This window comes from Aquila chrysaetos, chromosome 20 (assembly GCF_900496995.4).
Source record: "Aquila chrysaetos chrysaetos chromosome 20, bAquChr1.4, whole genome shotgun sequence".
NCBI classification, from domain to species: domain Eukaryota; kingdom Metazoa; phylum Chordata; class Aves; order Accipitriformes; family Accipitridae; genus Aquila; species Aquila chrysaetos.
This window is the reverse complement of record NC_044023.1, coordinates 20,018,098-20,039,530: the sequence shown is the minus strand read 5'-3', so window position 1 is coordinate 20,039,530 and position 21,433 is coordinate 20,018,098. Positions and strand designations below refer to the sequence as shown.

Genomic DNA, 21,433 nt, shown 5'->3' with positions numbered 1-21,433 from the left:
AAAGGCGGCCCCAGAGCCTCCGCGGTGAGGTGCGGGTGCGGGCAGAGCAGGGGCTGCCCAGCCCGCCCAAGCCCCTCAGGGCCGCGGGTCCTCGGCAGGGCCTGGCCGGGCAGACCCAGGCGTCCCCTCCGGAGGGACGGACACCCGCCGGGGGGCGGCTGCCTGTGCTGGGCCTCGGCCCTTTTCTGGAGCCCCCCCGGTGGGCCCCGGCCGTGCCCACCGCCGTCGCCGTGCCTCCCTCACCCCTCCGTCCGCCCTTCCCGCCTCCCGCTCCCCTCCCCTCTCCCGGCTTTCCCCCCCCCCCCCATCCCTCAGCGTCCCTTGTCCCCTCCCCGCCTCCCGGCCCGCCCCTCGCCCCCCCCCCCCCCCCCCAGCCCCGGCCAGGGAGATGGCGCTCAGCCCCCCCGAGCGCCTCGGCGGCGAGCGGGAGGCGGCGGGCGGCCGGGGCCGGCGGCGACGGGGCGGGCAAACGACCGAGCCGGCGGGGCTACCGCTCCACTCGCCCTGGACCTTTTGGTTGGACAAGTGAGTGGGACCGGGGGGGGGGGGGGGCGGTGGGCAACAGCCCCGCGGGACGCGGGGACCCGGGGGGGGGGGGGCGGGGAGCTTAAAGAGGGGACACCCCCCCCCCCCCCAAAATCCGTCTGAGGGAGGGAAGCAGCTCTGCTCTTCGCAGCCCGGGGGTCAACCTGCCCCGGGGGGGGGGGAGCGGTCTCTGGGAGTTCGTCCGTGAAATGGGTTTCGGAAACGCTTTCGGTTTTGTAGCTCCTCAGCGGCCGCACGGTGATTGAGGCGACGTCGGTGGTGGGTTAAACTCTAAATTTAGGCATGACGCTCGCAAGCCCCAGAAATAGAAGGCGAAAGGTTAGGCTTCGCTGCTGCTGTGTCTGTGGGCGGCCGGGCCGGCCCCCGTGCCCCTGCCCCACAGCGACCGAGTCCCACCGGTCACCCGTGGCCGTGACGTGTCGAGTTCTCTCGCTCTTCAAGAGTCAAGGTTTGACTCCTGCGGATGATCGGTTCCTAAAACCCGAAGCGGTCTGTTTTGAAGGATTAGCTAAAATTTATTAACTAACTGCAGTGTTCCTATTGCGGTTGATGGGCTTGAAGTTTTGGTCTCTAATGGTCTTGGAAAGCTGCTGCAAAGGGAGCCCCCCCCCCCCCCCCGGTGCATACAACTAGGCATAGGGAAAAAGTGCCAAAGTCGAAACGGAAATAGAAAGTTTAAAACCAGAACTTGATATCCTTTTTTTCCTAGTGTGTATTTTCTTGCTGGCATCTTGTTTTTAATCTTCTACATCTCCCTTTTCTCAATTTTCTGTTGTATTTCTCCCCTCTCCCCCGCACTCCAGAAGGAAAGTTCTCTCCTTTATAAGCCTTTCTGCCGCTGAACATACTGCCTCATACTACTGGTAAAATTCTGTTGGTGGGGTTTGGTTTGTTTTTTTTTTTTGGGTAGCTTTTCAACTCATGACAGTCAAACAGCAAGAAACTGTTGAAAGCACACAAATATTCTGAGGTCCTGCAAATCAGATCTTATGGAAAAAAAAAACCAAACCACAAATTATTTCTGGTTAATCCTTTTGAACTCATGACATAGTTATGGTTGGGTTCAAGGTCTGAGTTGTGTTTTCCGTTTGTTTTTTAAAAGCACCATTTGGACTGCTGTTTAAGCAAGCTACCATCCAGATCTGTTTGTTTACACAAGCCATGTGGAGATAAGCATCTCTATCTTTTATGATCAACATCGGAAGTTAAAATCCATTTCAAGTTCCTGAGTTGTATCATGATTTTTTTTTTCCTTAAGTCTTGGTTCCACTGTGGGCTCTTAAAATTCAGTTATTCTATTGATTTTTTTTTTTTTCCTCTTTCTGATCACATATAAGTGCATTTAATTAGGTAGTATTGTTGTTCCTTAACTTATAAAATCAAGAGTGTATGTATAAGAAAAAAAAAAAAGAAAGAGTGGGACCTTATATATTGTGTGTTTTGTTTACCAGCAACAATGATAGATTAATGGCAGGGAACAAGAATGGCAGCAAACAAGGCATGCTTCATACATTTAAAAACCATTTAAGGCATTAAAAAGCACACAAGAGATTAAACCATGAACTTAATTTACTGCAGTGTGTGAAGGTTCATGTCTGTCTACAGAGTCCCACAGAAGTGGCTGTGACATTTATTGGTACACCCATGCAGATTTGATGGAGGGATCATTGCTTAGGCTTGTATAGGTTGGACTTTCCATAGAAGATAACTGTGGGCATTTTTTTAACTTACTTTAGTAAGACCTAGTGTGAAGCAGTGATGTTTCCTCATGAGATGGTATTGATTTTTGACTGCTACTACATTTTACCCTGCTTGGACTGAAAAGCAGGAAGAAGTGATGCTTAAGGATAAGTAGATGTTGAGATGGGTATGTAGTTATCTTTTTCTATTAAATTACTGTGAGAGAGATCTATGACATACATTTTAACATCTTCAAAATGTATCTTTTCAGTAAGTCACACTGTTAAAGTAAATGTCCGTCGTCTAAGCGGTACTTTCTATCGCAACTAGTGATATGCTACCAAGTGATTTCCCTGGGGTTCGTGACCTTGCTTTTATTGTAGTGTCACTCGATACATCTCCTGCTTTAGAAGTAAATGCCTTTATTTTATCTACATCAGCACTCGTTTCTGTGAATGGCTTGGCACAGGCTTAACATCAGGAGGCTGGGATCCTGTGACCAGGTTCTGGTTCATTGCCATTATCTTACACGTCTCACGGGGCATCTGCATTTCCTGTAAGTGCTAAGCCTTTCTTGGTATGTGTGTCTGAAATAGTAACCATCTGATATCGCTCTCTTGTATCTTACCCCGTATATGCTTTAGGAAAGTGAGCATGATGGAAGCTTTTGGGAGAATATTATTCACCAGTTTGACAAATAAGATCCCATCTATGATCTTCAAATGCTCGCAGGTCAGCAGTTTCACAGAAGGTGGCAGAGAAGCTGTCGGGTGTTTTTCTCTTAAGAGAAACGAGATTTCCTTTTTAACTGTTAAGATGTTTTAAGGTTATGTGCTAGAAGTTTTGAAACCAGGAGTTTAGAACTGCAGTTTCATTTGTGCGTTTTGCAGGTTTCCAAGTTCACACCTACATGTCTCATTCATAGCACTTTTGCATGAAGCCATGTTATGGGGCATGGGGAATTTCAGCAAGTCTTGCAGATGCCTTCAGTGCCACTTCGGGAAGCTGATTCTTGCTGGTGGCTCTTCACACTTGTGTCTCTTGTGGTGAGGCTCTGGATTGGTGCAGGGTCTGGCTCATAGTGGCATCTGGCTTTGAAATGAAAGATAGCTTTTCTAGTTTTTGCTACACTGTGTAGTCTTTCAGTTTTCTACAACAAAGTGCTGATATGCATCACTGAATATAACAAATTAAAAACAAGGTTTACAGATCTGGTCACTATATTCATGTTGTGTAGCACATTAGCCACGGAGATTGCACAAAAGAAGTCAAGTGAGATGACCATCAAAGGCTGGGATGTCCTGGATAACAAGCCATGTTAGGCATTTGAAACCATCCCTGAATGGGATTTGGGGTTGTGGATCTGGGTGTGATCTTTGTGTAAATACAAAGCTGTGAAGCTGATTATGCTTCTTGGTGTACATGTGGACATGATACAAATGTCCTACTCTGTAAACCTTGCAAATCGTGACTGTTGTTTAGCCTGGGTATGGTATGCAATCTTATGTTTAACGCTACACCAAGTAAGCCTTTCCCTACGAAAATAACAGAGGGAACATACTAGTACTAGTAGCTGTCTGATTTTTTTCAGCCTCACAACGAGAAGCCGGGGGTTTTGTCAGTGGTAACAGTTTTTGGTCCAATGTGTCTGTGTATACGCAATAATGAAGATATTGCGCGTCCTTGCAAAAAGACATCTTTTGAAGATCAAACTGCATCTGAGCTGCCAGTGTTGCTGACAGACCGCTTTCAGTCAACAGCGAGGAAACTATCAGTACCCTTCTATACAAATCAGTGCTACCAGAAATTGAACACACATCACACAAAAGCATAGTACAGAAGTCTCATTTCTAGACAAACCTCGTGAAAGATGCGCTTGCTTCCATGGAAGTCTGAGAGTGCAGCAGGGGCGATCGCATTGCAGGATCATGGCCTGCCTGCCTTGTCTTCTTGCCTGACTTCTAACAGTGCTTTTTAGGTAATTTCGTTTCCATTGCAAGAACAGTTTAACTCTTCTGTATCTTTGTGAGGGGAAGAATATGCTTATCAACATTGTCAAATATAATGCAGTGTTATTGGTCTACTCCAGGAAAGTAACAATATTCTTGCATAAACATATTATCCTTATGTGCTGATTTTTCTCTCTTCATGTTATACTGATTAGTTCTATATAAATGAAGTTTAGTAGATAAATTCTGATAACTGAACCATTTTCATAATAATTGTGAATCTTTATAACTAAACACGTCAGATATTTGAAACTAAACTTAATAATTTCCCTTCTTCCCTATAGCAAAATCTTATTTACCTAGGATCATCTATTTCATCTATAAAAGCTTATGAGTAGGTGGCTTACAAAGAAAAATGATGGTTAATATTATAAGAACGTTCAACCTGGTAAATGCATTTTGACAGGCTTTGATGGCTTGAAATCAGTCTTTGTATTCAGAATGGATTACCAGATTTATTTAGTTGCCACAGTGTGTTTTTGAGTTTATGCTTTGTAAGTAAATATTTTGCTTATTTATACCAAAAGCAGTTGCAGCTGAGTACTTACAGGGGTATTTTCAAAAGTGCTTGGCAGCTTTTAAAGCTCCCGCTAAAGCCGTGATGAGATTCCCGCTGGGAAACAAAGGCCAGTGTGAGCACATATGAAAAAACTTCTATCCTTAATTCTTCGCAGGGAAACAGAAGAGCTACAGTTCAGCATCAGACATTAACATAAGCACAACCACCTGGAGGTTTATTCATGGATAAAACAATGGAATTTATCTTTGTATCCTTTGTTCTTTATTCGTGCTGGAATAATGAAGGAGTAGTGAAGCAAGCTGGCATTAGGATTCAGTTTGCGTAGGTTATTCCTGTTTCCATGTTCCACTTCTGACATCCATGCAGTTTACCATGAGATGCTGTACAGTGGTCTGGCCTGATTAGGTAACTCTGTTATTCCTGATATTGCACTAAAATTTCTCCCGTAAAGATTCTAAGATGCAGAAAAGCGGCATCACAGGGCACAGAACAGGCAGACCAGGAGAACTGTCGAACTTAATTTAAACTTATTCTGTGTAGTCAGTTAAAAAAAAATAAAAATCACAACTTCACAGGTTTTAAGGCACAAAACCCCCTCAGTTGTCATCTGTGCTGATCTGCTGAGTTTATGGCTGGCTATCACAAACACTGGGGTTCAGATTTGTCAGCAGTGTAATTTTGTAGGAAATTCTGGGCTTTTTCCTTCTGTCTGTCTGTGATTAAAATACCATCTCTGCCTTACACTCATTCATTAAACCAAATTTGTGCAGGTGTAATTTCTGCAGCAAATGACCCTGAAGTTTTAAATTGTTGCATGTCATCATTTGCTCATTTGCAGTCCTTTCAATAGGTTTTGGTTTGGGGTTTTATGGTTTTGGGGGTTTTTTTTGTTTGTTAATAAAAAGTTTGGGGCTTCATGCTCATACCCATAAATCACTGACACTTTCCAGAGCTGGGTGAAAGGCTGAAATAATGCCATGTAATCTTGTGGGCATGGAGCACTTGCCAGGCAGGTTACTAGAAATAAATGGTCACTCACCTTAACTGTTAAAACAGATAATTTGCTGGTCGGTTGGTGTTTTCTGCCAGCTGATCACATAGTTTCTCAGGAAAATGTTATTTGCAACTATCAAAATGAACCATTTTATAACCTCGGAGTGGAATATTCTGTCTTACCTGTCTTAGCTGCTCTTTGAAATGGCATTGAATTTGCTAAATGGCTACCATGATTATCTAGATAACCTTTGAAGGCTATGGTTAGAGAATAGATTTTAATATTTTATTTGAGCAGACCTCACTATCAAAGCATCTCAGTGGCAGTATCAGTGTGAGTATAGAGAGCGATGATACTATATGTTGTACAGCAAAGTTAACCCTATATGCATTGGTGACTGCTAAGTTAGCAAACTGGCGGCAGTAGTGCCTAAGTAATTTCTTGGGGCAGTGGTGTGGGACAGCAAGAGGCAAAGTTCTCTCAGGTTTTGCCTGTTTGTGTTCTGTTACACGTGAAACAAAGTGTTAGCAGAGAAGTGCTACTTCTGTCAGCAATAGGCTAAAAACAAGGGGTAGTTTGTTGCAAAGCCACTGCTCCCTACTGACAAACACAGTTAAATCACCTGATAGGTTTTAAAGTCTGTTTTAACTCACTCCATTTTTTGTGTGTGTGCATTCAAAAGCCATCTGACTAACTCTGTTTCTGTTAAATACTGTGAATTTCTCTTTTTGCTCTTTCATGCTGAGCATAGAGTGTAAGGAAAAAAAAACCCAAAACCCACAAACCAAAAAAAACCCCAAACCTTACTATGATAATTCCTTTTAAGCAAGTTGTTTGTTGTTGTTTTCAAGTTATCAGTTTTTCCATGGGAGTTTTCATAGTTCATGAGCCACAGGACTAGAACCTGCACCTGCACCATAGCAATTTCTTGGGGGTTTTTTTGTTTGTTTTTATAATCTCTAGTTAAAGTTATTTTTGAGATTTGGACATGTAACACTGTTTTCTCATCAGTTCCACCATTGCAATGTACTCTTATGTCTAGTGATTAACAAGCAAATGGTAAAGTAGATGTTAGTTTGTCTGTTCTATACTGAAAAAGTTGGGAGGGATTTGTCTGCTGGTTTTGTATGTATTTTTAAAGTAACTTATTTTGAAAGGCACCTTCAAAAAAAGCCTTGCAGCTATTATTAAAGTTTTGAAGATGTGATGCTGTTTCAGTAGTTTTGCATATTAAATTTTTTCCTTTACATGAACATCTGGGTTTTGCCCCAGAGTGTGAATTATATCTGTAAGAACTGAGAGTTACTTTAGTGTTTTCCTGGACATATTTCTTGCTGATCAGATGTACCAGGGCAAACAGCCACATTGATGGGAGGGTTATTGAGGTCTTGTTTGCCCTTATCTTTTCTTCAGCAGGTACCTGGGCAACAATTGTGGTTTTTTTTTTTTCCCTCTGTTTCCATAAATCTGTTCTGTTGCTTCTGTTTCCAAATGTAGTCATTTTACACATTTTTGTTTCCTCTCCTGAGATGCAATGGGAAGTTGCTTTGTCTTTGATCTTTGTTTTTCTTTAGAAATCCTATTTCAGCTGGGGGGGGGGGGGTGTCCAGTTCTAACAAATTGAATGTGCCTTAGCAATTTTGGCCTCATTCCCCCCAAATTGTGCCTGTGGGGGCATGTGCTGGGAATTGCAAGATGGGTGTTAGGATGCGCTGTTAGCACGGTGAGGGGAGCCAGTGGTGCCTGAGGATGTGGATGCACCGTCCCATGCCGCATGCACTGATGAAGGTTATAAATAGAATCATTTAGGTTGGAAAAGACCTTTAAGCCACCGGGGTGCTGAGTGTGCCTAAAGGGAGCAGCTCTGGGTGGAAACTGGGAGTAGTAAGTGTGAGGGTGGGCTCGAGGAGCTAAACTGTGCCCGGTGTACACCATTGCAACCCGGAGGTCTGGCGATGAAACCAACCCAAGGACCTCTTGGCTGTATGGGAAGCGCTGGCGGTAGCCGCGGCTCGGAGGAATATCGGAGCAGTAAATGCGGAGCAGCCGCCCGAAGTTTTGGGGGTTTCCCGCCCGCCTCGGCTGCTGTGGCTCCCCGCGGCAGGGGAGGGAGCTCTCCGCTGGGGCTCGGGCTCCTCATCGGCCCACACGCGTGTCCCATCCACTCGGGGATGTCCTCGTCGCGGGGGTGACCGGGCGGTGCTGCGGCGGGGGGCGGGGCGAGGGAAGGGACACGCCCCACCCACGCCCCGCCCCTCCCCGCCCCGCCCGCCGGCCGTGCGCGCGCCCCTGCCACCTAGTGGCCGCTGCTGCGGGCGGCGGCTGCCGGGATAATCACGGCTCGTTAATTACCGAAACGCCGTGGATGAGCTTTGGTTTTTAGAAGTATGAAACACCGGGAATACCTTAAAAGGCTCGAAGGGGGTTCTGGGGTGTGTTAAACGCGGTGAAGCGGCAGCCCGGGACAACGGTGGGATCTGATTTTTGGTGCCGGGCAGCAGAAGGGTGTGGGGTGGCCGGTGGAAGGAGCGCTGTTAGGCTTGGTTTAAAGCTCCTAATTCCCCTGTTTAATCTTAATTTTCACAAAATACCGGGTGAATCTTAATTTTCACAAAATACCGGGTGAATCTTAATTTATTCAAAAGTATAAAAGCACTTGAATTCCTATCTTTAAATGGTTCCTGATATTGGAGTTGGAGTTTATTATGCAACTTTGAGTATTTCAACTTCACACTCATATGATTCACTTTCCTCATCCATCTCCCTTCTCCCTGCTTGATAAAAGAAATATTTTAATTAACCTTCGTTTTGTTTTCAAGGTCGCTTCCTGGTACAACAGCAGCTGAATGTGCATCAAATTTGAAGAAGATTTATACAGTACAAACAGTACAGGTAAGGCGGATAGATTTGCTATGGGAGTTGCCACACATTTTTAATGTAGCTTCACACTTTAAGTTTCATTTTTCCTCATATGGATGAGTCACACTTGTGGCTTTGCATACCAGTGGTATGAAACATAAATGTTATTGGTTGTGTGTGGTATTGCTTGGTCATTGTTTGAATTTCATTTGGCTTTCCAGACCAGGAAAGGAGGAAGCATATTGGCTTGATCAGGCAAGCCCCCGCTTCTTAACCTTGCCTGAGTTTGTACTTGTGCCTCCATTGGATTGTTATACTTCATGCATTTTAAATATTTTTCCTGCCTTTTCTCCATTTTTTTTTTAAGTACAGAAAATCATTACACAAAGAAGAAAAAAAAAACCACAAGCTGTAATTTTTAGTCTTCCTCTCTCTGAGCATGAATTTAAAAAAAAATAAAAATCTAGCAAACTGACTTGAATTAAACTACTTTTAAATCATGCAATACTTGCAGCAATGATAAATTCTGCGTGTGTCTCTATCATCTGCCAGTGCCGAGCAGCAGGCATCTCTTGCAAGTAAAATTGCATTTCTGCTTCAATGTTTTAGCGTAAAATGTAGTAAATTGCTATTTGTCTCACCTTAATGCCAAGTTGTCCATAGTTCACTAAATCTCTGAAATTCTAAGGTAATGCCAAAACTGTCGTTTTGAAGGAGCCCACCCACAGCGATCTATTGAAGTTTTAAACAAGGCTTTCTCATTAACGTCTGCACAACTTGTTATATTGCATGAGATTTTTTTCTTCCTAGCTAACAGGCATAAGAAAGGAATTGGCTTTTGGAGTTTTCTGGAGACGAGGTTATCAGTGGAAGTACTTTGGCATAAAGCATGGAAGTGTCCTGCAGACCCCTGGTTCCCTCTCACCTTTCCATGTCAGCAGAATGTTCCCATCGTTCATGTAACGAAGTGACACTCTGAGCTTAAAGCTGACAACAGAAGTGGGTTTATTTCAAAATGGGCTGCAATGGCTCCTGTTGACAAATGGACAGCTTAAGACCATGAAGTAGTGTATGCAGTATCCGGTGTTATCCATTTTCCCACTCTGAATCCTGCCTTCTTTATTAAAATGATTAGGCTTTATTGTCTGAAAAACCTGAGGATTTCTTCTCATCAGGTTGGGGTTGGAAATACAAAAACATCCTTCAGATCCTCTGGGAAGACTCATGATCTGGATGAGGTTATCAGAAGCTAGCAGCGTGGCCCATGGTGTGTCTTACTGTGCTATCATACGAATAATATGATCTTCCTTGGGGAAGCAAAACGAAAATCTTCATTGACTTAATCACTGTCCTTCATGGGCAGTAGCTAGTCAATGAGCAATGCCAGTCTGCAGCGCCTGAAGGCTGTTTGAAAACCAAACCTTCCAAACTGAGTCCCTGGTTCAGGACAAAGGAACTCAAATCTTCCCACAGTCATTTGCTGGCATAGCTCTACTCCTTCTACTTCTGTTGGTAGCTTTAGGGTTTGGGCACACAACCAGGTAAGAGTAAGATGAAAGTTGAAATGGGCTGTTTCATACCAATTTTTTGTATTTTTAATAGCCTTCCATCTCTTCTTGTGACTGGGTAGTGGTCATGGCTGGTAGGTAGAATTGTCAAGGGCCACAAAATTTTATCACGTGATGTTGCAATCTTTGTTTCTGAAGTTGTGCTATTAGATAATACTTAATGAGTTGTACTAATGCTTAATATTGCATCATTGCATGTTGATGCAACGTAAGTCTTTAAAAATCCTTTCTTATTCCCAACTGTTGGATAAAGAAGAAAGGGGATTGGGATCTTTTCATTCATCCCTCCCTGTTGCTTACCACTGTTTTTGGGTGCCTTTTATCCACCCCAAACATGTATGACAGCTTCTGCAGAAATGCTGGGAAGTAATCCCGATGGCTCCTGGTAACTTGGATCTTCTAATTTCTGCCCCATTCCTGTATTAACATGTGCATCTCAAGTTCTTTGCATCTGGTTGAAACTTCTCACTGTGATCTAGACAAAGTAGTTGTATTGCTAGTTAGGCATTTAATTCAACAGAATTATTATTTGTGGTGTTTTTGTAACTCAAGGTAATCACGAAGTTTTAGGCTAGTCTTAAGTGAAACAAGGTGAATGTTTGATATAAGTATATGTTTTTAATATGCTAAGAAAGTTTTATGGACTGCTTTGTTCTGACATATTTAGTGTAACTCTGATTTTGATGATTTTTTTTCCCTCTATTCCTAAGGACTTTGATTCTAAAGTAATCCACAGTTCAACTGCTTCCCTTTTTTCTACCTCCACCTTATGCAGAATTGGCATCTAAAAAAAAAAAAAGTAGAAGTGAAATTGCAACATGTTCTTTTCAAGGCATTTTATTATAATGTAGAAGGTGTCAGTTCTCTAAGGAGCAGTATATGTAATTGTTCTAGAGAAAACGAATAAGGAAGTAAATCTGCATGAAACTTACTCTCTTGTGTTACTGCAACTAGTATTTTTTTCTTTTTAAGGATTTCTGGAGTGTCTACAACAACATTCCTCCTGTGACAAATTTGCCTCTGAGATGTAGTTACCATTTAATGCGGGGAGAAAGACGGCCACTTTGGTACGTGTGTTATCAGGCATTTCTTGGAATGGGCAGTGAAAAAACCTGCAGTGGTGAAAGGTGATGTTTCTGTTGCCTGCAAATGCCTGAACTTAAGACACCTATGAAAGAAATATCCTAAGGATCTTGTTAAGCTTAAAAGTGACTTATGCTAAGGAGTCTTTATTAAAATCAGACTGTAATTTAATTGTCCACCTCTGAATGTAAATGTAAGAAAAATTAACTTATGAAATAGAAATCAAGAAATTAAAATATGACTCTGAATTTCAATTCAAGAATACGCAGAATATGTTACTTGTATTTGAATTATTTTTAACTTGCAATTTTTTTTTTCTTTCCACTAAAGCTAGTGTAATAATGATGAAAATGACTGATGGTCCTTAACTGTTCTTCACCTGTGCAAAAGTATGCTTCATATGCATATAAATGCATATATAGCTTGGATTAAAACTAATTTAAGGCATTATGAAATGATTCATTGCAGCAAATTCCTACTTGATTGTAGGATGGTAATGGAATAAAGTATAAATCATTGAGGTTTTCCTTTCAGAAACTGAGTTTTGCATACCTTCTTCCTGGTGCAGTTCTGTCACATCTGAATTAGAGAAGCCTAAGCACTTTCTGAAGAGTTTGGATCTTTTTGGCATTGTTTGCATAGACTGTGATTGAATTAGAGTTCTTTAACTTGATCATGTTAAGTCTAAGTGGGTGGTGGCTTACTACAGATTTCTGTCCCAATCTACTGAACAAGTCAATAATTTTCTCAAGTGAAATGCATCTGAAGGACTACATTACTTTTCTAAAAATACTGGGGTTTAGGAAGAAAAACAAATACTGAAGTAAGAATTGAGGACTGCAGATTTTTGAGGATGTCCTTTCAAAGTTTTCCCCCTCTGTTCCCCAGTGTTTGTCTGGGTTGGTGGGAGACCACTGACCCTGCAGAATCTATAGGTCTCATACTGGGCTTAGATATTCCAAAGATGAATTTTAGGTTATTCCTTAAACTTTGCTATTACAAAGTTTTAACAAGAAACTAGAACCCTAATTTGAAATAAACTTGAAGCTCACAGGTTTGTACATCATGCCTTTGTCATTATGAAGCAGTTTAATGGTTATGTCTGCCCTGACCCTGGGCAGCTTCAGCCTTTCTTTCAATAAGAGCAATTAATTTCTAGCTGTCACAAAACTGAAATGAAGTGCGCTCGTGTTCTTTGGTTAAACTGGATAAACGCGAGTGTGATAAGCTGCTTCTGTGAAAATATGCCAGAGTTTTTCCAAAATAAAAAGTTACCATAGTAAAACATAAAATTGCTTTGTGGCTTGTTCCCATATAGTGTGCAGCCACTTCAAAGATGGTCTGTAGTCAGGGAAAATGTGTTTTCCAACACACAAAACTTAGGAAAGGGAATAGTTGTTGAGATGCATTTTATATGAACAATGAAAGAATTATCTCTGATGTCAGAAGTCATAGCCTGAGTCATGCTACCTGGAGTTAGTAATTGCATTTCAGAAGGGATTTTTCTGGGAAAATTAAACCCCAAACATAAGGTTATCTAGCTTTGGATATGAATGTTTATTTTCACTGATCTATTTCCCATAATCAGGGAAGAGGAGAGCAATGCCAAAGGAGGTATATGGAAAATGAAGGTCCCTAAAGAAAGTACGGTATGTTACATTGACTTTTTTCTTAGACCTTGTTTAGGAAGGGGGTTTCTTTAAACTCCATCTGATGAAGCTGTTGTAAAGCTTTTTAGTTCTGACATCACCTAACACAACAACCAAACACTATTTTAGTGTCTATAACCCTTTATTTTAAGATAATGAGCAAAAGTTTCTTTTCCAATAATTCCATACTTTTGGTAACATTCGTCAATGTATTATCAAGCAAATGAAAGCTGTAGTGTTATACTCCATTTCCATTTGGAAGCACGGTATTTTATAATCGCCTTTGTTCTCAAGACTGTTTGCTTACAGGTATGCAAAGAAAGATATAAAAAACTTTTCCTGATAACATTACATGTTAAATTATAGCCAGAACCTGAGTAATGCTCTTCAAAAGTCCACACACAGAGTCCAGCACAACTTTCAGAGTTTCACTGAAATGCTCCTAAACATTCTGTCAAACTCAGTAGGACTATTTCTGCTTGGCACTGCTTGTTTGCACCTATGTATGGCTGTGACTTTCTGTAGCCAAATGTGGACCAAGGCATTGTTTCCACCAATAACTAATCCCATCTCATGGCTTGTTCCCACTGGAAGGCGGAAGATCTTGCTCATTCTCTCCTGATCCCGCTTGCACTGGCTCTGGGGCTCACTGGACTGTTTTGTGAGCCAGCTTAATGCACTCTGATGTCAGAAAAAGTCTCGTGTTTTATTTTATTTTTAATTTGAGTGTATGGCCAGGAAAGGTTTTTTTGATGGGTATAGGGGGTAAAGGAGGAAAAGATGAGTAGGATCATCCCCTTTGGCAACAGTGAGTTGTCAGATCACCTTGTGTACATCTTGTGAAACTCTAGTGCTGCTCAGTTCCCCCCCCCTCCTTTTTTTTTTTTTTTTTTTAATTTTAAAATGTGAAAGATAAAATCTGGTCAGGCATGTTGTTGTTCTAGCCCTGCTGAAATAACTGGGTTCCTCTTTGTGCCCCTAATCAAATGCAAGTGAGTAACTTCTCCTGTGAACTGTCACGGTGAGGAGTTTTGACCTCTTCACATGTGGTGTTTATGTGTGTAAGTATGTTCTGGATCAGGTCTCTCAACTCGAAAAGTGAAGTGTCAGAAAAATGTGACAGCCTTGCAGAAGGCATTAAATGCTGAAAGATGGTACTTGAAATTTCAGCCAAAAGATAATTGATTTTTGCCTGTGGGCTTTTTCCCCATATGTGAATTGCAGCTTTCCTCCCCTGCAGTCCCAAGGGATCACAAAAGACTAAAATTTTCTTTTTCCTCTTATAATCCAAGGTGTGAAGATTGTCAGAAGTGACAAGTGGTTTGGGGAGCCTGCATTACTGGGTGGTGAATTTAGGGACCTCAGAGGCTGAATGATAGCCCCTTTTTGAAATGAAGGTACTTTTTGATCTCTCAAGCTATGTACCACACGTCCTAGGTCACTTCTGAAAGGTTTAATTGAAAGTGAACTTCAGTCAGCTTTTAGTGCCTCTGTAAATAGCATAAATAATACCTTTATGCCTGTTTCTCACTTTTTGGCTTCATTCTTCGTCAAGTGCACACAGTGTCTCCTTGGCTAAGGTAAACCATCTTGTACAGACCTAATGCAAAAAGATTATATGCTATAGCAGCTCTTGGTGAGGGTGTTGAGGGAGGAAAATGTAGGTTTTTCTAAAGATATCAGTCTTTCAAGTGGTATGAAAAACTGACTGACAAAATACTGACACTTAAATGTTGTTGCATGTGTACGGTGACACTTCTGTATGCCAATTTTTAATATGAAAACTAATACTTTTTAGATCCTCATAAGCCTGATCCTGCAACTGCTTACTACTGGATGAAGTGCTTCCTACCCTTGAGACCGTTAGGACAACTCACAGTAGTGAGCACTGCGCCTGGTAATGAGATTGTGCGTGGTCAGTCCCATCATTCATCTCTGAGCTGTTCCACTGGCAGGCAAAAGGCACCATGTCAGAGGCTGTCACGCTGATGTCTTCAGCCTGCCTCGGGAGCATCAGATGGTCCTTCCCATAGCACAGCTTTATATGATGCATTGGATTGGATGATAATGAGTCACACCAAATCCTTTGTATTCTAGAAGACGGCTTAGGAGTACTCAGAAACAGCCATTGAAGGAGTTTATTAGTTTGCCATCTTTGTGGCTGCTTGCTTTTTGTTTTAACCTGGTGCATTTGATATGTTGGGGTTTTTAATAGTACTAAAACTCAAGCTAACTTCATATAGCAGAAAAGACATTCCTTAAAAGTATCGTAGAATCACAGAATGGTTTGGGTTGGAAGGGACCTTAAAGATCACCTAGTCCAACCCCCCTGCAATGGGCAGGGACACCTTCCACTAGACCGGGTTGCTCGGAGCCCCATCCAGCCTGACCTTGAAAGTTTCCAGGGATGGGGCATCTACCACCTCTCTGGGCAACCTGGGCCAGGGTTTCATCACCCACATCATAAAAAATGTCTTCCTTGTATCTCATCTGAATCTACCCTCTTTCAGTTTAAAACCATTACCCCTTGTCCTATCAAGTAGTATATGAAAAAGTCATTACAGCGATATAGACAAATACTTGTGTTGATATGTTCTTTCAATAAATAAATAAAATATTCTGTCCCTGTAAACCCACACCTTGGAGCGTTATGTTGGTCCAGACGCATTTGAGGTTTTGTATGGGCTTTGGCTTAGGTGATAACTGCTGTCAAAAGCAAGTAACAGTGTAATTAGTCTAAGAGCCAAAGAAAAGTGGCAGATAGCTTTCCCCTGTTTTACTTTTGTAGTGAGCATTTGAATTTGTTGAAAGATGGACTTATTTCACAGGCAAGGCAAATCAGAGATGATGTTTAAATATAAATCAGTTTAGTTTAGTGGTAGGGTTTTCAGGTACTTTTCTTGAAGTGGTTAGTAATTCTTTTCTGTAGAAACAAATGGTCATAAGTGGAGCCTTATGGTCTTTTATCATGGGAAATTCTTGGGAGAATACTACTTTCATGCTTTACATTAACTAGTGCATTTGGGATGAGTTGTGGACACAGCTATAGTGAAGGTAAACTTACTGTTAAATATTTAAAATATTTATTGGAACAATTCTGTGTAATAGTATGTATTGCTCCAACTGTGAGGAAATTAATTATATAACAGTGTGTACTTACAATAAATGTTCTTTTTTGTCTAGATAACCTCAGAAAGAGAATGCACTCAAAACTGAGCTAGCAAACCTAACTTTTAAATTAAAAAATAATAATGCAAATGTAACTTTTTTTTTTTACCCTCCTTAGGCTGCAGTTTGGAAAGAGCTACTGTTAGCAACTATCGGAGAGCAGTTTACAGACTGTTGTGCAGCAGGTAACTTAAAAATGATTAAGGCCAGCATGACAAATTGAGTTTGAATGCAGAACATGGAAACACTGCTAAAAATGGGATACAGGGCTGGAAATCCTATTCACACCTGTTGCCATTAAGAGGACAAGGTATTCTGACTGTCTTGGCACAAGACTCAAGCTCAACAGCTTGCATCCCTGGGAAGCCAGCAGGTTTTCTAGTTATTAAATATCTATCTGCTAGCTAGCACGTAAATGATAAATATTAATTCTACAGTGCCAGGACTCTGGAACCCCAATTGATACTTCCATACTAGATTGTTTGTACTATCACTGTTGGAGGCAAGTAAATTAGATGGGTGCCCCTGTTAGCCCTCCTGGTCCCTTTTGTTCTCCTAACATGTTTAGGAGTTATCGGGGCAGCACTAGTGCAGACCTGAAGCAGAGGGAAGCTGTGTGGTTTGCCTGTGGTGACGTTAAAAGCCCATAGCAGGGCTGTAATGCAAATCTGGCTCTCCTGAATCCCAGGTTAGCACGCTACCCAGAGGCAATATTTTCATTATCACTTAAAAGTACTGCTTAGGTCAAAGGGGTCTTTAGTGTAATTGAATTTTCATAAATATTCTTAAAATACCTTGCCCGTTTACTGGAAAACAGGCATTAATCATCCAGAAGCTCACATGTGATTTTGCTCAGAGGTAATAATTTAACGATGTTGCTTTCAGAATAAGTGTCTTCTCTAGGCTTGCAAGGTTGCACATTTCATTCGGAGATGGAGCCTGGGAAGGGACTGTGAGTGCTAGCTGGCTTAAGATAGAGCATCAAATCATGAAAAGGGAGTACAAGTCTGTGACCATTTAATTTGTTAAGGTTTGGTTACAGAACTGTTTCTTGCTTCTGGGTGAAGCAAATGATGAACTTAATCATCCGTTGGCCTGGAGGGAGGGAGTTCAGGAAGCTGAACTAACTTTTCAGTTCAAATGATACTTCTCCATCATTTTTCTTGACCGTATTTACTTCTTTTCTAAGCACGAGTATCTGATTAAACTGGCTGTTGCAGTGATGGTGAATATCCTGTTAGGAGTGTTCCTTCACTGCTCTATCATTCCAGAGAAAAGAATTGAGTTTCTCGGGTTCACAGAGCAGGTCAGCAAAAACCTTTCCAACAGTTTCTCTTACACCTAGCTAATGTGGTGGAGCAGGCGTATTGCAGTAGGCTGCTGCTGGTATATTCACCTTGGTAGCTTTGTTTTTTTCTACAAAAGTTTTGTTGAATGAGTTTCTCAAATAGTATATTTCTCTCATTGCCTTCCCAACTTTCAGAATTGGAAGATACAGAATACAAGCCTCAAATCCTCAAGCTGTGAGAGACATTTCTGACAGTTGCTTTTCAAAATCCTTAATATGCATAATTGAGTTGGTGTCAAGAAGGGAGTGTTCCTGCCCTTTATATACGGATAGGGTGGTCTCAGGGTCAGTTTAAGCAAATATGTGATATTCTGCTGCCTACAGAGGTAGTTTTTCCCCTTGGCTGTGTGCTCTTGACACCACCTTTGCATTATAATTTCTGACCCCTTCCTTGGGATGCACGATGCAGCTGCATCGTGGAGGTCACTGCTGGAGGCAGCCACCGCTCCGAGCTGCAGCGTGGCCTTATGCTGAGCTCTCCATGAAGCTGCATCCTGAGAATTTCACACCAAAAAGGGCTTCTTCAGTGAAGCACGGAGTTACCAACACTAGCAGCAGCTGCCTGACTAGCGCTTTTTTCTTTTTTTCTCTCCCCCCCCCCCCCCCTTCCTGTTGCTGCCTTGACAAAACATAAAGGAAAAAGAGAACAAAGTCTGGAGAAGATGGTGTCTGATATCCACCTGGTACTGTTCCTTCCTGGGGTTTTAGTTGTTTCACCCTCACCCCCCATTTTTGCTTATAGCCATTACTGTAGGTGAATTATCTTCAGTAGTTTATATTGCTAACCTTACCGAAGGGAGCCTTGTGATTCTCTTTTAATCAAGGATAAGAGTGCTAATAGCAAAGATGAATAATCTTATGGCACTTTATTAAAACCCCTAGGAGTAATATTTCCAACAGTTTCTATAAATACAGTGTTTGTTTCTTTTTGGTAACTATTTTGTCTGGTTTGGACATTAGTATTCTCCTCACTGGAGATTGCTCTTTTTCATTTCTTCAGTTTGTTCAGCTTTTGGGCACTGTTTCATAATACATAAGTATCAAATTAGACATGTCTCAGTTTTAAAGTATTCGTTCCTTAATGATGCTTCCTCTTCTGTGCAGATGATGAAGTAATAGGGGTTAGCGTCAGTGTTCGTGACCGTGAAGATGTTGTGCAAGTCTGGAATGTGAATGCCTCTTTAGCAAGTGAAGCAAAAGTTTTAGAAAAGATACGTAAACTTCTGCCACATACATCTTTTAAAGCTATCTTTTATAAATGTAAGTATTTTGTACTGTTAATTTCCACCTTCATTAGAGAAACGAGATGCTGGTAGGGTATTTCCATGGGAATATCCTGCCTGATTCATCATTAACCATTTAGAAACACAGCATCTCTCATTGCATTAAAATTCTGTCCCTTCAATGTAGAAGTTAGCTATAATTCAAAATATAAGGTATTTTTAGTTTAAATGTAGAATATATTTGGTTCCATGTTTGATATGCCTGATTCCTAAAATAAGTGAGACAAATCTCTTGATAACTCTCAAGACTACATGCTGTTCAATTTAAGTGTTCATTTAGAGGAACCATTTACAATCAGGATTTTAAGGGATCTCTTATTTTAGGCTCTCTATAAATGTATTATCAGAATAGTATATTCCCGAAGATCACTTGTTGGCATGTTGTGTCGTCTTTGACTGCTTTATACATTGTTGTCTTCTCTTTTTTTAACCTTTTCAACTCGTTGACAGAGTTTACATGTTCTTTTATTCTTTTTTCCTTCTCTCTTCCTTAGCACACAGAGAGCATCGTGCTTTTGAAGGCTGACGTGGAAAACATTGAGTGCAGTCTGTGCCAAGCGCATTTGTTCTTATTCGGTGTTGTGAGGTGGTCTGGACAAGGAGAAGGATGGTGGAAGCCCTGCAGAAGCGCTACACGCAGTGGCCCTTTTGAGTTTCTAACATTTCAAACTGGGAAAATGAGGAAAGACAGTTGCCTTGACTGCTAAACATGCAATTCATTACTTCTGGACTGGTTGGGTTTTTTAGATTTTTTCACTGTTTCTTTTAAAAGATATTTTGGCCACTTTTTTTTTTTTCAATCAGATGATACTTGTTCCTATTTCATTAAAGTAGCGGGCTTTCATTTCTTCTGTACTGTACTTAGTTAAATGCAAATGTGCACAAAGATGGTATGCTGCTTTTCCTAGATGTGCTGTGCATAGAGGAATACTGGCTTGGTGAAATGTGTTTTCAATTTTCATTTTAAAACATTCCTATCATGTTAAGATTTACTCACTGGTTTTGTCCCAAGAGAGAAAGAAATTGCACTGCATTTATTCTAATATTCAATATAATCTGGTCTTGCACTGACAATGGCGCACATACTTAAAAGTAAATAGTAAAGTGTTCACTAAAGGAGCAACTAAAGAGAACACATTTATATTGGGACTAACCCTCTGTGGGATGATGTTAACGAGTGTTTTAATTGTAGTGATTTCAGAAGAGCCCTTGTTCAGACTAGAATGAGACATCTTTCACTAGGAAACCCTACAAACTCCACACCCCTCTTATTTAAGAGGGAGTGGGGTTTTTTAATGTTTTTATATTGTATGCTTTCTTATGACGTTTTTCTGTACATTCATGAAAATGTGTCATGAATCATTTCTAATGCATTAGACTAACTGGATTCATCCCTCACAGTTCTGTGAGTATTTTAGGCCCATGGCTGCAGCCACAAAGGTCAGTATCAGAATTGCTGTTGACTTCAGTGCAAGGGAAGAGAACCCATTGTATGTAGTTCCAAGCCATCACGACTTCCTCCGTGACCTTTAAAAAAAAAAAAAAAAAAAAGGATTTTGTGTTGCAGCATAAATATGAATATAAACAGTGTTAATCTTTAAATGTTTGCTGATATTAAGTATTGGAGGTGTTGGTTTGTTTTAATATACTACCAAAGACTGATGTAGTTCCTTTTACAAGAAGAAGCTGCAAGGTAGAGATGAACGTATGCTCCACTGAGCATTACTTCATTAAGAGGTTTTTGTTTGGCAACTGTTCGAGTTGCACTGATTTCCACATCTTTAGTATATTAGGAGGCAGCCATTAAAATCAAATAAATTTAAAAATAAGAATCGTACATTTTGAGGGTTTTTTTACAACTTTATCTGTATTTATGAATTAAAACTGTGCAGTTAATGAGCATTATTAATAAAACAAATTTTCTAAAACGCAAATGTCTTGCTTCTGTAATTGCTTTCTGAAATTAAATGGTACTGGTCCTGCTTTTTTAAACCTGTGTATTTTTTAGTAAAACTTATTCTCTTAGAAGCTGTTTTGCTCATAGATTAAAAATATTTTTAAATTTATTTTTTGGTGTGTTATTAAATCAGAAAGGAGTGCTGAAGTTTATCAGTCTTGTATGTATTCAGTTAGTATTTAAGGTATTTTTGAGTTGCAGTTAGATTGAGGCTTCAAAATAAAAAGCATAGAGGCTATTACCAGTTTAATTACATGATGTTTTTCAATTCACACTGCAGTGTGAGATGCAGAGATACCTAACCTCCTTGAGAAATAAGGGAACGTAGGAAGGTGCTTTCCCTGCAAGGTGAAATGAACTTGTTGCTGTGGCCCTCGCTTTTATCTGCAATGAGTGGGGTTCCCCTTTTTCCAGGGAATGGGCAGAGGGAGGCCTGGGGACACCAGTTACCTGCGAAGTGCTAGCTGATATTTGCAGGTGTGATGTGTCCAAACAGCCTCCAGGCCTGTGTGATGGATGGAGTCAAAAAGTGACCTTGGAGAAGTGAGGGGTAGAAAACTTTGAGAAAAATGTTTTCAACAGCTTGATGAGCACGATTTCTCACTTGAAATACTTTCCTGTCTTTGGAGGAAATGTGAGTGGAATACTAATGGCAAATTAATCACATACCTTGCCCTCTGCTTACTTTTGCTTTTGGAAACAAGCCAGAGCTTCTTACCTTTCCTCCAGGTTCGTTTTGAGCACGGACGTTGACTTCAGTAGAGTTGGA

The 21,433-nt window shown here is 41.0% G+C and overlaps 1 protein-coding gene across 2 annotated transcripts; it reads left to right on the top strand.

The window, feature by feature from the left end:
• The first annotated feature begins 389 nt into the window (after positions 1 to 389).
• On the top strand, positions 390 to 20,641 carry EIF4E3 (eukaryotic translation initiation factor 4E family member 3). Of its 2 annotated transcripts, none has more exons than XM_029996285.1 (7): positions 390 to 525; positions 8,569 to 8,641; positions 11,149 to 11,243; positions 12,848 to 12,908; positions 16,195 to 16,261; positions 18,529 to 18,684; positions 19,202 to 20,641. In XM_029996285.1, exons 3-7 carry the CDS (start codon positions 11,218 to 11,220, stop codon positions 19,231 to 19,233), a joined length of 342 nt encoding a protein of 113 aa, XP_029852145.1. In that variant the 5' UTR covers positions 390 to 525; positions 8,569 to 8,641; positions 11,149 to 11,217; the 3' UTR covers positions 19,234 to 20,641. The 2 variants fall into 2 exon arrangements, with proteins under 2 accessions (XP_029852145.1, XP_029852144.1); XM_029996284.1 differs by lacking the exon at positions 390 to 525 and adding an exon at positions 2,764 to 2,782.
• The last annotated feature ends 792 nt before the right edge of the window (positions 20,642 to 21,433 follow it).